Source organism: Leucopleurus acutus (genome assembly GCF_964270905.1).
Source record: "Leucopleurus acutus genome assembly, chromosome: 1".
NCBI lineage: Eukaryota > Metazoa > Chordata > Mammalia > Artiodactyla > Delphinidae > Leucopleurus > Leucopleurus acutus.
The window spans coordinates 9,746,209-9,761,079 of record NC_139142.1 but is presented as its reverse complement, the minus strand read 5'-3'; the positions used below and the strand labels follow the sequence as shown (position 1 = coordinate 9,761,079).

Genomic DNA, 14,871 nt, shown 5'->3' with positions numbered 1-14,871 from the left:
CTCCAGTCCAGCCAGCCCTCTGCTCTTTACCGAGCCCAACCGACCGTCGCCTCTGCCGTGTGCACGCTCGGCCACTGGACAGAGTAAGTACAGGCACAGTGGATGGAGGGCCGTGGGCTCAGGGGCGAGGAATGGGCTCTGGAGTTACGGGATTTGGAGGGCTTAGAAACTTTGGAGGTGCCCCAGGGTGAGCAGGACACAGTGGTGGGGAGGGAGCCAGGGCCTCTGGAGCAGAGAAGTGGGGCACACCCCGCCCCTTGCTGTGTGGTCTTGGGGATGGCACTAAATCTGGCCGAGCCTCAGCTTCCTCGTGGATAAGATGCAAATTATTGCACTCCTTGCACGGTGTGACTGTGAAGAGCACATCTGGTAGGTGTGGAGGCATTTTTCGTTGTCATAACTGGGGCGCGGGGATTGCTACTGGCTTCCAGAGAGTAGAGGCCAGGGATGCTGCTGAACACCCCGCGATGCACAGGACAGCCCCCACCACAAAGGATGATCTGACTCCAAATGCCTGAGAAACCCTGAACGGGGACAAAATGTCTGGTACCCAGGACGTGCTAGATCAACCATAGCGTCTACTGTTTTTTGTGCCTGGAACCTTGGACCTTTAGAAACCAGGAAAAATGTTCAAATATAATCTGTTTCCCTGAGATAAGGCTGCCCTGCCCAGAGGCTGCTACCCAGAGTGGTTGTTAGAGCTCCAGATGCCATTTTGCCGTTTGTTAGATAAACAAAATGTGGATGTGAAGTGAGTGAAATTTTCAGTTTTTCTAAGGATGGGGCTTTTGGCATGAAATGCAACAATAAAAGGGAAACTGCTCCCCTGGGCCAACATCCTTATTGACAGATCCAGAAACTGCAGCTTGAAGAATAAAGGGGGCGGGAGGGAACTTTGGGAGGTGATGGATGTGTTCAGGCGTTGATGGTGGTGATGGTTTCATGGATGGGTACTTCTCTCCAAACTCATCGAGTTGTCTACATTAAATATGTACAGGTTTTGGGGTGTCAGTCCAGCCTCAATAAAGTGGTTTTCAAAAAGAAAGAGAAAGGAAACTGAAGCTGAGCTATTCAAGGTCAGCTGAGTTATTCAAGGTCAGCTGGCATGTTAGCCCCAGGGCCACGAGGGCTCAGCCCGGGACGCCCAGCCTGGCTCATTCCCACGACTCGGTGGCCAGCGTGTGGTCTAACACCTCCGAACTACAGAGAAGGAGACAGGGTCCATTCATCCATCCACTCATCCATTCATTCACAGGGGTGTCTGAGCATCACCCCTTGACTGAAAGTGTCACGGCGGGGCCAGCACAGATGCGGGTCCTCTCTTACAAGCACATGTTCTAGTGGGGGAGAGGCTGGAACAAGAGGGATCAACAGCACACGCATACGTAATTGCACTTCTGTAGCTGATGGAGCCATAAGAGAAAACAATCAAAGGGGCTGTTATAGAGAATAACGGCGGAGAGGGCGTGGTCACGCGTGGACAAGGTACCACCAAGAAGTGACAGTTAAGTAGAGGCCTGGACTCAGGGAGAAACTGGTCCTTGTGAGAAAGGTGGAGAAAGGGCTCCAGGAGGGAGAGCAGAGTGTGCAAGCACCCATGGCTGGGATGGGGCTTCTGTGCTAGGAATTGAAAAAGAAGAAGTGTGCCCTGGGAGACAGAGCTGGTCACGTGAGGCTGGGGACAGCAAGACAGAGCCCGACTGCACGCATCCTCATGGGTTATCGTGCAAATCAGAGTTTGGTTTTACCAAGCCACTGGGCAGCAAGCATGTTCTTAGGCAGGGGGGTGGCTTGACCATGTTTGTGATTGAAGGGGATTCTTTCAGAATGTACTTATGTATGTAGAATGGCTCTCAGGCCCAGGAGAAGTGGGGTCCAGGTGAAAGAAAAAAAAAAAAGCCTTCCATTAGGATGGTGGCAGGGAAAATTGGGAGAGGCAGGCAGATTCGGAGCTAGAAACTGGCAAGCCTTGCTGATAGTCTGGAGATGGGGAGGGAGTCCCCATCTTAGGAAAGTCCCCCAGGTCACTGATTCCAGGAAGCTCTGCCCCCTGGTCTACAGGGTCCAGGGGAAGTTGTGATTTTGTCTTTTGCTCTCTGCCTGGGCTCCACATCTTGTATCTATCTCCTTGCGTAATTAGCAGGTAGTGGACAGACCCTTCTGAGCTGCACACCTCCCACGGCTGAGTCCAAAGTCTACCTCAGTGGGACTTCGTTGCCTAACATTTGGAATACATGCCAGCAGATTCTGGGTCTGGATGGTGGGGGACCAGGGGACGGACTGCCCAGGGCCTGCCTACTCCATGCCCACCCTCTGTCGCCGCAAGTCCCTTTGGCCTGGGATGCCAGATAAAATTGATCGATCTGCTCTCTTCCCTCTGACACGCGGGAGCATCTCTGCAGACACACTGGCGTCAGGGGCCCAGGAGAGGGTCAAGCCAGGCCAGGCTCTGCCGGCCCGCCGCGGGGGCTGGTGTCCTGAGAGCCAGACTCACAGAGCCTGGAGCAGACTCTCCACTGGCTCAAAGCTGGCACAAAACTCTGTAAGCTGTATGTTTGTACCAGAGGCCCAGGAGTGTAATGGCAAAGACTGGGCTTAGAAACTAGGAAACCTGAAACGAGCACCCCTGGGCCTCCATTTTCTCAGAAGTAACCTCTCTGACCCTCTGTCTCCTCTTCCGTACAGTTGTGACAAGGACACCAACTCCATGTTGCTGTGGAGGAGTGTAAATGAGCTAATTCGTGTGAACAGGTTGGGGGAGACCCAGGGATACTCACCAGCAGCCACAGAGGAGGGGGAACAATGTGTCATTCCTCAGAGCCATAAAAGGCAGCCGAGGGGCAGCGTGTACACCAGTCAGAAGAATCTGGATTCTAACCTGGTTCCATCACTCACTGGCTGGGACAAGCTTTTCCATTTTGCTAAGTCTCAGTTTATTTGGCTGTAAAATGGGGCTATTAACACTTTTGGTAAAGATGAAATGCGGTAATATTTATAGAGTGTCTAACAGGTCCTTAATAAACAGTGGATTCAATAAGAGGGAGAGAGAGAGAGCTAAATGGAGCAAGGTTCTCTGGGTCCCAAACCTGCAGCCCAGGGGAGCCAGAGGGAAGCTGAGCCCTTGCTCTCTACGGGGACTCATGGGGCGTTCAGAGAAGTGGCTCTGGCCCATCAGATCGCTGGTGTTTCAGGGGGGTCAGGCAGTGGTGGAGCCACGGCACCAGACCTCTAGGTTTTTATGAAGAAACTGAAGCCTGAGAGGAGAAGGGCCTGGCTCAAGGTCACCAGGCTGCAGGGGTGGGAGGACGGGAGACTGGAACTCTCACTCCTGCTCCCCCGCCAGCTGCCCCTGGGCTCCGTCCAAGCAGAAAACTCCTCTGCGGTCTGTAGCTATTCTTTGAAAGTATTTCTTTTAGGGTAATTATCAGCTCGGTGTTAATCTGTGTCTGGGAGCTGGGGGGTTGGTGAGCTGAACTGCTTCTTCAGCAGCTTCCTGCTACATTGATGATTCTAACACTCCGCACGCTAAAGGACACAGAGATCACACCACCCACCCATGTCCTTTACAGACCTCCGTGAAGGCAAGTCTCAAAGTGGGAACAAAAAGGGAGTGTCAGCATGGGAAGCCTGTTTCTTAATTCTCTACAGAGTAGGGGCTATCGGTGGTGACCGTGGAGGCCAAGAATACAGGATCCGGAGGCTGTGATACAGAGGAGGGGGACCAGGGATCTGGGGGAGCTAAACAGTGTGGCGGTTCAGAGCGTGAGCTGTGAGGGTCAGAACTAGGTCTGAACCCTAGTAGCTTTGCCACTACTAGCAAGCAAGTCATCCTCTCTGAGCCTCAGATGACCCATCTGTAAAATGGAGCCAGTGACAGAACCTGCCTCCGTGGGCGGGTGTGAGGCTATAGCAGTTGATATATGTCCAGACAGCGCAGCACCCAGCAGTGGCGGGTGCTGGCGATGCACTCGGGCCTCCCACGGGCACGGGGACTGCTCGGGCCGCTATATTTGGTTCAGGGTAGCTGGAGGTTCTGCAGACAGAATCGTCTAAATGAAGTTCCTTTGTGGGCTCAGGTGCAGTTGGGAGGCTGGGGTGGTGAGCATGACTTGCTTGAGTCCGTCAATTTCATTCAGACAAAGACGGCCAGGACTGCCGATCCCCGAGCTCCCTGGTGTCCCCCACGCCAGCCACCTCCAATGCAGCTCTTCGGGGCTCTTTGCAGTTTGGTTTTGCGTGGGTCTGTGACTCTGTGTCTGTGCTCGCCCTGGGCCTGGGGCACCTGATGACACGGTGTCCACCGGGGGATGCACGCCAAGCGCGAGGTCTCATCGGGGGTCAGTCAGGCCACCGTGGGAATTAGTTGTCCAGCCGCCACCAGGCTGCCACGAGAGTGTGTGTGTGAAAGCATGTACCCCACGGTACAGCTGGGGAAACGGGGGTCTCGAGTGGGGCTCTGGCCAGTCGCTGCCACACCGCAACTCACACCTGGACAGCATGTCTGCACCGGGCACTGCTCCAAGCACGTTACGTATGTTGGTCATTAAAGCCCCAGCCGCTGGTGGAGGTTCTGTCACGACCTCCACTGTACAGGTGGGGCAGTGGCATGGGTGTAACCGACTTGTACCACATCACACTTCGGAGGGAGCAGTGGGACTGAGACTTGAACCCAAGCTGCTGGGCTGCAGAGTCTCTGCACTGTTCACGGGGGTGGAAGGAGGGCTTTAGGAGGCCCGGGCACAGGAAGGATTTCTGGATGCAGAGGAGGGGTCTAAGAAGGTGGTCATGCGAGAGACTGTGGGCGGAGGACAAGGCCAGAGTGATGCAGGAGCCCCCAGGGCCCACCTGAGAGGCTGTAGACAGACAAAAGGAAGCTGAGGGCCTCCTCACCTGAGGGAGACACGGAAGAAGAGATGCCTGGGGGCTCAGACAACACAAATTTATGGTCTCACAGTCCTGGAGGCTGGAAGTCCAAGGTCAGCAGGGCTGGTTCCTCCTAGGGCTTCTCTCCTTGGCTTGTACGTGAATGTCTCCTCCTCCCTGTGCCCTCACATTCCTCACGTGGTCGCCCCTCAGTCTGTGTGTGTCTGTGTCCTAGTGCCCTCTTCTTATGAGGACACCAGCCACATTGCATCAGGGCCCGCTCGACCTCATTTTAACTTAATTACTTCTTGAAAGGCCCTGTCTCCAAATACAGTCACATTCTGAGGTACAGCGGATTAGGACGTCAATGAATGGATTTGGGGGACACAATTCAGTCCATCACAGACGAGAAGGGAAGTTGGGGGGCTCACGTTAAGAGGGCGGAATTTCCTCAAGGGGGGAAGGTGCCTCTGATGACGGACAAGGATGGCTTTGAGGGGTCCTGGAGCAGCCCCTGGGGAAGCCCCTGGGGAAGTTCACTGATGAACCACAGGAGGCTGGCACGCTAGCCACCACGCCATGGAGTAGATATTCCAAATGCACAGGGACGAATCCAGCAGTGTGGCAGGGGCCACGGCGGGTAGCTGCCCTGAGCTCAGACAAGGACACGAGGTCTTGCAAATGCTACACCCAGGGAAGGAAGTGAGGGTTAGGGGCCATGTATGGAAACAGGCTGCCAGGTCCCGGTAACCTCAGGGACGCTAACCCGGCCGAACACGGGAGAACCCTCCCCCCCACGGCCCATCCCCCTGTGACGCGTACCTCGACGTGGGTGAGGGAGGCTTCTCGCCTTGGTGGCCAGTCCCCACGTGGGATCTGTCCCCTCCGCCTGGTGCCTGCTCTCCCCACCCACCGATGCCCATGTCCTCAAGTCTCTGTGCTGCAGTCCCTCCCGCGCTACCTAACGCTCACTCGCAGCCTCTCCGGTTCAGCATCGCCCTTTGAGGCTGCTGGTTGATGATGCCGCCTCCCGGAATGGCAGCCTTGCTTGTGACCTGCCCACCCTCCCTTTCAGGCCTGGGCAGCCACGATGCGGCTCCGTTTACTCCTGTGCCTGGTACTCCTGAGCCCGCGGATGGCCGCCCTGCGCCGACCCCAGAAGAAGAGAGTTCAGGAGCTGTCGCCCGCAGTTGCCACGGTGGCCCCTCGCAGCCAGGACTTTGTCTTCGACCTCTACAGGGCCTTGGCCGCAGCTGCCCCCGACCAGAACATCTTCTTCTCCCCTCTGAGCATCTCCGTGAGCCTGGCCATGCTCTCCCTGGGGGCGCGGTGCAACACGAAGGCGCAGGTCCTGGCGGGCCTGGGCCTCAGCCCCCAGGAGGGCCAGGAGGAGGAGCTCCACAGCGCCTCCCAGCGGCTGCTGTGGGAGCTCGAGCGGCCCAGAGACAGCCTCCAGCTGAGCCTCGGCAACGCCCTGTTCACCAAGCCCGCGGTGCCCATGGAGGAGGCCTTCCTGGGCGCCATAAGGACGCTGTACCTGGCAGACACTTTCCCCACCGACTTTGAGGACCCTGAAGGGGCCCAGAAGCAGATCAATGATTACGTGGCAAAGCAAACGAAAGGCAAGATTGTGGACTTGGTTAAGGGCCTGGATGGCACTGAGGTCATGGTCATAGTGAATTACATTTTCTTTAAAGGTAAGGCCCTGAGCTTTCTCTTTTAAGATGCTTTTGGCAAAAAACAAAACCAAGCCAATTCCCACACCCATGAAAGAGTGGGAGTGGATTTATTCTTTTCTGATCCCTGTTGATAGACTGAAGCCAACAGCAGCTGGGTGAGACAGTGTCTTCTTACTGCATAAGGTGGAGTGAAAGACCCCGGATGCTGTTTCCTCCACTGGGGAAGAGCTGGTTCCTGTTCGTGCCCCTAGGGGCACTTAAAGCAACAGCTTCCACAGAGGCTCTGAAGCATGAGTTTTTCAAGGCCACGATGCCAGAGAAACTGACAGCATGGCTACTCAGGGCAGGACTGTGGGCCTTAGAAGGGCCTTAGAGGGCATTTCCCAGATGCTCTCTTGTACCCATATCCTCCTAGGGGCTGTTTCCTCAACCGAGAAATCCTGGAACAAGAGCCTGTTCCCCTGAACAGTCCTCTCCCCCCTCCCCAAGAGCTGACCCCCCCCCCATCTTTATCTCCCTGGCATTGCTTGTAAATATCCCTACTCATCTCAGCTTGTACACCTGCTTCTCCTTCTAGATACTGAGCTGCTGAGCACCCTGCGCGGGGCCTGCTGGGGATGGGGGAGGGGCAGGGAGGAAAAAGGATAGAGGAAAATAGTTAAACTGTTAACCAAGCCCCCCTCTTCCCGCGGTCACAGATGGTGAGTATCAGGCTTGGGCTCTAAGATTTCTTGTCCCCTGGTCCAGGGCTAGGCTGCAGAGGACAGCTGTGAAATAATCTAAGTGGGGCATGCGGGAGGGATCTATATTTGATAACTAGTAAGAAAATGGAAACAATTACTTGTCCCACTTTGAACAAAATGTCCCAAGCAGACAAAGCAAGAAGCATCATCACAGACTTCTCAGCAGGAAAAATCATGTTTTTGCAGGAACCTTTCCAACCTTTCTCCCAAACCCAGATTGAGGTCAAATATTGGGAAAAGACGGAAGAAGAGAATAGCTCACCCAGATATAGTGTAGCTGTCAGCCGTACATATTAGTTACCCTTTTCACTGGGATGTTTGACCTTGAGTAGAAACATCAGATATTCAGACAAACGACATTAGGGGTGAAGGGTCTCTGAAGACACGAAAACCAACCTCCTTGTTTTGCAAATGTGGAAATAAAGCCCACAAAAAGTTCAAGCCTGTCCCCCGAATTTGGAAGTGGCTCGTCTTTATATTCAAGAGGTTTGGCAGTCACTTCTGCCCATAAGACTGCTCCAGAGAGGATGCTGTCTGTTTGGTAGGTTTAGTGTCTGCACACTTTTCATTGGCAGCTGAGAATGTTTAATTCCTTTTCCATTTTAATCTTTAGCTAAGTGGGAGACAAGCTTCAACCGCAAAAGCACCCATGAGCAGGACTTCCACGTGACCTCGGAGACGGTGGTGCGGGTACCCATGATGAAACGAGAGGATCAGTTTTACTACCTCCTGGACCGAAACCTCTCCTGCAGGGTGGTAGGGGTCCCCTACCAAGGGAACGCCACCGCCTTCTTCATTCTCCCCCGCGAGGGCGGGATGGGACAGGTGGAAAATGGCCTGACAGAGAAAACACTGAGGAAGTGGCTCAAGATGCCCATGAAGAGGTATTCTTCACACTATTCCAGGGCCAGCCTGCTGCTGCACACCTGCAGGGCCACACGGCAGTGGTGGGAGAACTCATCTGGCCTGGGAGCTGCCTCCCAGCCCAGAGGCATCATGTGAAGTCCCAGCCCTCTGGCCTGACCCAGATAGAGGGACCAGGGCTGGAAGCTGGGTTTTCTGGCGGGGCCGTCAGAGTGGGCAGTGACCTCTGGGGGCAGCCCAGGTCCAAGTGTAGAGTAGGATGGGTTCCATTGTAGGCAACGTGCTGGAGGAGCATGATGAAACCAAGAGGAGATGGCAGGAATGTGAGCTTAGGGAGCCAGTGTTCTGGGAGAGTCCAAGAAAGGTCTTCTCTCTCCAGGCAGCTTGAGCTTCACCTACCCAAGTTCTCCATTGAGGGCTCCTATCAGCTGGAGAAAGTCCTCCCCAAGCTGGGGATCAGAGATGTCTTCACCTCCTATGCTGACCTGACCGGCATCTCCAACCATTCCAGCATCCAGGTGTCTGAGGTGAGCCCAGAAGCTCCTGAGCACCTGCTTTCAGAAATTCCTATCCTATCTTATCCTATCCTATCCTATCTTATCCTACCCTATCCTACCTTATCCTATCCTATCCTACCTTATCCTACCCTATCTTATCCTACCCTATCTTATCCTACCCTATCCTATCCTATCCTATCTTATCCTATCCTATCTTATCCTATCCTATCCTATCTTATCCTATCCTATCTTATCCTATCCTATCTTATCCTATCCTATCCTATCCTAGTCTACCTTATCCTACCCTATCTTATCCTATCCTATCCTATCCTATCCTATCCTACCTTATCCTATCCTATCCTATCCTATTCCATCCCATTCCTCATTCCAAATCCTTTCTCTCTCTCTCTCCTCTTTTCCCTCAGGAAGCAAAGGTTTCACTTTGCATCTTGTCCTCTGAACAATGGGAAACCCTACCCAGCACCGTGCCTTGGGGGAAGGTGTCTTGTCTGAAGCAATCAAAACTAAGAATTGGATGCTAGCTCCTTCACTCACCAGCTGGTGTGTGAAGGAGCTAGCATCCTCCAGCAATTACTCGACCTCTCTGAGCCTCCTTTCTCTCTATAAACTTGGAGAGTCACACCCTTGCTGCTAGATGCAGTGAGAATTCAATGAAAGACACACATGCGCTCACCTGTAAGCTGTGGTGCGCAGTAGTTGTTCAATCACATCATCTCCTATCTGCTTCATGGCTCAGGAGCACAGAAACTTTCACAGTGATGCTGCTGGCAGAAACTTGTCCGTTTCCCCTTGATGGCATCTCCCAGCCCCTGGTGGCTCGGTGACGCCTGATGTCTCCCCTGCAGATGGTTCACAAAGCCATGGTGGAGGTGGATGAGTCGGGAACCCAAGCGGCTGCAGCCACGGGGACAATCTTCATGTTCAGATCTGCCCGGATGAGCTCTCAAAAGGTAGTATTCAACAGGCCCTTTCTGATGCTCATTGTGGAGAACAACAAACACATCCTTTTCCTCGGCAAAGTGACTCGCCCTTGAGATGGGGATTTCTCCTGAAAGGCACGGGCTTCCATAGTGGAAGATGAGGGTGCACTATGGCCATGTATCTGCTGGGAGCTGGTGATATACACAGGTTTAATTGACCAATGAGGCTTCCACAAATAATAATAATAACAATAACATTGAAATACTGATGATTGCTTCTTTCCACACGATTGCAAGACGGGTGCTTTGGAGAACATTTGGTTTTGCTCTCACCTTTCATCCATGGAGACTAGCACTGAGATCCAGAGAGGCCACACAGCATGCCAGTGGCAGAGAGAAGCTCAGAATCCAATCCAGGAGGATTGTTCCAGTAGATATTTCCACCAGGAAGCATATTCCCAAGCCTAGTTCCCCACCTGTCTGTAATACCAGCTACCAGTTTGCCATGGTTTGGAAAGGACACTGGAATGGGGGTATGAAGTGGGGCTTCTGTCCCAGCTGTGTGACATTGGGTAATACTGTCACTCTCTGGACTTCGGTTTCCCCACGTATACGATGAAGGGTCAGGTCAAGGACTGGAGGATCCTTGAAATCATATAAAAAGTGTAGAATGTTCCCCACAAATCAGGTGATTTCAATGCATCCAAGTGCCACCCATCTTTTAAGGAAAGCAGGTGTACGGCAGGGTGGACATGGCCATCCCAGGTTTGTACCGTCCTGTGGGTACATTTACAACCTCGTGGGCTTGGCTGGCAGTGGGAGAATGGAGGCCTGTTGCAAATACTAGAGTACCAGTTGAAGACCCTGATGACTAACTATGGATTTTAGTGTCAGCAATAACAATAAAGCATTTTGCAAACACTGGGTGTCATTGTCCTTCTGGAAGTAGCTCTGGGAACAGCAACATTAATAGCTTATGTTCCAGGACTGATGCTAGGCGCTTAATCTGAATGGTTGCACTTACCCCTCACAATATCCTGTACCAGGCAGGCACTCCTCTTATCCCCACTTTACAGATAGGGAAGGTGAGGCTTGTAGAGGACAGGTAATATACCTAGTCACACAGCTCCTTGGTGGTGGAGGCAGGATTTGACCCCAGGAGTGTGGCCCCTGGCCCATCCTCTCAGCCCCGGGCTCTGCCGCAGAGGAGACATGAGCCAGAAACAGAAGCCCAGGTCAAGTGCATCCGGGCACCAGCTCCCTTGTCATCCAGGTAGGCTCACTCTCCTCCTTCACGAAACCCACCATGCTTCCTTGTCTATCAAATAAAGGGGATTGGACCCTTTCAAGAATCCATGAATGAATGAGTGAATGAGTCCTTCACTCAGTCTCAGACTTTCCCCTAATTAGCTGCTCCCAAGTCTGACCCCTGAGTGCCTGTCGCCCCACCTTACATGCCCAAAGCTTGCTTTCCATGAACCTGCGGCCAGCGCTCTGACCCCAGAGACTGGACTGTGTGGGTGCCCCTTAGAACTAACGGGGTCAGAACCCCAAGCTCTGACCAACATAAGTGCTTGCCCAGAGCCCCCCTGGTGACCCCCTGGTGACAGTGTAAGGCCCAGGCTCGGGGACCCAGATGGCACAGGTGTCGGCCGGCGTCAGGGTAGATGGCTGCAACCAGAGCCAGACGCCTTGTCTGCGTTTTTGCTTTGGGCTTGGGAAGCTCTGGAGGATAGGGCCTCCTCATGGAGCCAGACCCGCTCCTGTGTGCCTTTTCCTTTCGCAACACCTGGTCTTTTTTGGCAAATATTTTTCTCAGAGTTTACTCAGCCAGTCCAAGGTCAGGGGGAGGTCCTGGCTGTGCCATGTGTGTAAGGCCAAGGTCCAGCGCTGTCTAAAGTTCACTCAGCAAACAGTCACAAAACAGCTCCCGTGTGGGGATCGGGCCGGGCTCAGGGCAGCCGATTTGGGGTGTCATGGAAGGAAGCTCCGAGCTGGGAGTCACGGCAGGTCATGTAAGTCAATTGTCACGCAACCCTGGGCTGAACAAACTGATAGAGCAACTCAGAGAGAGAGAAAGAGAGTTAACTTCTGAGGGCTCAGGGAAGGTTTTGCTGAAGAAGTGACTCTGAGCTGATCTGGAAGAGCATGTAGGGCTTCACAGACAGCAGACTTAGGAACAGAGCTGGGACTTCCAGGCCAAGGGAACAGCTGGAGAGAGCATGAGGCTGAGTGAGCTACAGTGTGGATGGGAAATTGTGGAGACTTCAGCCTGGACCAGGGCAGGGAGTGGGAAGGAGAGCAAGGAGGAAAGAGGGGACAGTGCTTGCGGTCCAGTGACAGGGACTCTGAACATGAGGCCCAGGTTTTGTCTCCTTTCTCCTCCTGATTTCAGGGTAGTTTGGCCATCCACGCCACACCTAAATCATTCCCTGGACCTCTTCCTGCCCCTCACTCTCCCATCTGTGCATACCATAGATGCTTCACTCATCCCCCTAGGGGGCGCTCACACCCATCCACACCTGCTTCTCCATCAGCCCCGCCTGCCCCTCCCTGGGATAGACCTCATTCATCAGGTGAGATAAAGTACCAGGTCTGTCAGAGCCCACATTATAGGCATGGCTGTCCCCCTCAGGACCCCCTTTCTTAGCCGCCGTATTCATTTACTAGGGCTGCCATAACAAAGTCCCACAGACGGAGTGGCTTAACAACATAAATGTATTATCTTACAGTCCTGGAGGCTGGAAGTCTGAGATCAAGGTGTCATCAGGGCTGGTTCCTTCTGAGGGCTCTCTTTTGTGTTTGTAGATGACCGTCTTCTCTCTGTGTCCTCACATGGGCTTCCCTGGGTGTGTGTATGTCTGTGTCCAAATCTTCTCATCTCCCAATCTCCACCAGTCATATTGGATTGGGGCCCACCCTAATTTTAACTTAATCATCTCTTTAAAGATGCCATCTCCGATTCCAGTCACGTTCTGCAGTACTGGGGGTTAGGACTTCAACATAGGAATTTAGGGGGACACAATCCGACCCATAGCAGTCACCCCACCTTTGAGTTTCTTGGAAGCTGTTGCCAAGTTCATTCGTGTTCTTAGGAACCCACTTTCATTTCTCTCTCTGACCACGTGCACTCTGAGGCCCTCCCTGTGTGGACTCTGCTGCTGCCAGAAAGTGGAGGAACAGGGCTAGGGCCCAGGACTCCTTCCTCCACCTCTCCCTGCAGAAACCCACACCAAAAAGAATGAACTTGGTCTCCAGAGGAAGCACTTCATGCCCCATTAAACAGCCTTGCCCAGACTACACTTGTTTATTTAGCTCTTTCATCCAAAGGCCATTGCTCATGGGGTGCCTACAGGGAATCAGGCAAGGAGCTAGTAAAAGGGTGTAATGTTGAGCCCAGCAGATGTGGGCTTAGGCAATAACCAGGTATACAGACAAATGAGCAGAATTACAAACTCTGATGAGGGTAATTCTTTTGTCCACAGATGTTTATTGAATATCCCCTGGCACTGCTCTAGGTGCTGGAGATAAATGAAGAAAACAACAAAGATCTCTGCTCTGGAGGAACTATGTTCTAGTATGGAGTGACCATAACCAAAAAAATAACAAAGAATAAAAACGAAAAGTAAAATACATCACATGTCAGTTGATGGCAAATGCTATGGAGTGTGAGTTTGACAATTAGAGCAGGAAGTAAAGAATAGTAGTGCTAGGTGGAGAGACCTGACATCCACGACCTTGGGTGAAATACCTTGACTGTGTGGTCAAGGTCAACTTCACCAGTGGTATGTTGTGTTATCATCTTGTTTCTTCTGATATGGGGTGATGAGAAGGGAGCATTGCCTCAGTGGGATCTTCCCCCAAACACATAACCTCACTCTGATCATGAGAAAATAACATACAGACCCCAACTGAGGGACATTCAACAAAATACCTGACCAGCAGTACTCTTCAAAAGTGCCAAGATTATGCAAAACAAGGAAAGCTTGATGCTATGAACTGAAGGTTTGTGTTCCCTCAAAATTCACATGTTGAAATCCTCACCCCCAGTGTGATGGTATTAGAAGGTGGTGTCATGGGGAGGTGACTAGGTCATGAGGATGGAGCCTTCATGAACGGGATTAGTGCCCTTAAAAGAGACCCCAGATGGGCTTCCCTGGTGGTGCAGTGGTTGAGAGTCCGCCTGCCGATGCAGGGGACATGGGTTCATGCCCTGGTCCGGGAAGATCCCACATGCCGTGGAGTGGCTGGGCCCATGAGCCATGGCTGCTGAGCCTGCATGTCCGGAGCCTGTGCTCCGCAACGGGAGAGGCCACAACAGTGAGAGGCCCGTGTACCGGAAAAAAAAAAAAGAGACCCCAGAGGTGAGGGTTGTGGTGTGATGAATTGGGAGATTGGGATTGACATGTATACACTGATGTGTATAAAATGGATGACTAATAAGAAAAAAAAATTAAAACAAACAAAAAAAGAGAAAAAGAGACCCCAGAGCTCTCTCTTGCTCCTTCCCATGTGTGGACACAAGCAGAAGAGAGCCCTCACCTGGCCATGCTGTTTCCCGGATCTCCAGCCTGGATGTCCAGCCTTCAAAACTGTAAAGAGTAGATTTCCACCACGTACAAGCCACTCGGCCTGTGGCATTTTGTTATGGCAGCTGGGACAAATTAAGACTCCTGAGAAACTGTCACAGGCCAGGTAAAACTAAGGAGACCTGGAAACTAAGTGTAATGTGGTTTCTTGGATGGGATCCTGGAGAACAAAAGGGACATTAGTGGAAAAAGTGAAATCCAAATGAGTCTATACAGTAAAAAGGCTCACTCCTTAGTTTTCAGAAATATACCACGGCTCTGTAAGATGTTTATGTCGCAGGAGCTCTCTGCACTGTCATTACAACTTTTCTGTATATCTAAAATTGTTTCAAACTAGAAAGTTGACTTTTTTTAGTGAAACGTTAAAAAAAAAAAGTAGGGAAGAGCATAGGTGTGGGGTTAGGGTTGTGAAGGCAGAAGCAGGAGACCAGTTAAGGAGAACAGGGCGCTAAGAGAGATAGCCAAGGACTTTCTACAGCTGGGGCTCCAGAGGGAGCTCTGGGGTGGTGGCATTGAAGCCAAGAGCTGAGGGACGAGCAGGAGTGAACGGAGCGAACGTTACTTGCGCACAACGTGAGTGAAGAAGACTCAGAGGCGGGAGAGTGTGTCCTGTTCACGGAACTGACGGGACACGGGTGGCTGGAGCCTGGGAGGCTCGCTCTTCACCAGCACTTGTTAGGCTGTGCAGGGTGCTG

At 52.5% G+C, this 14,871-nt stretch overlaps 1 protein-coding gene across 3 annotated transcripts; it reads left to right on the top strand.

Annotated features, from left to right (window-relative positions):
- On the top strand, positions 1 to 13,237 carry SERPINA5 (serpin family A member 5). Of its 3 annotated transcripts, none has more exons than XM_082835427.1 (6): positions 1 to 83; positions 5,939 to 6,560; positions 7,899 to 8,169; positions 8,529 to 8,676; positions 9,513 to 9,617; positions 13,073 to 13,237. In XM_082835427.1, the coding sequence occupies exons 2-6, from the start codon at positions 5,954 to 5,956 to the stop codon at positions 13,103 to 13,105; spliced, it is 1,164 nt and encodes a 387-aa protein (XP_082691553.1). In that variant the 5' UTR covers positions 1 to 83; positions 5,939 to 5,953; the 3' UTR covers positions 13,106 to 13,237. The 3 variants fall into 3 exon arrangements, with proteins under 3 accessions (XP_082691553.1, XP_082691551.1, XP_082691552.1); XM_082835425.1 differs by lacking the exon at positions 13,073 to 13,237 and adding an exon at positions 9,885 to 10,525; XM_082835426.1 differs by lacking the exon at positions 13,073 to 13,237 and having other exon boundaries at positions 9,513 to 9,995.
- The last annotated feature ends 1,634 nt before the right edge of the window (positions 13,238 to 14,871 follow it).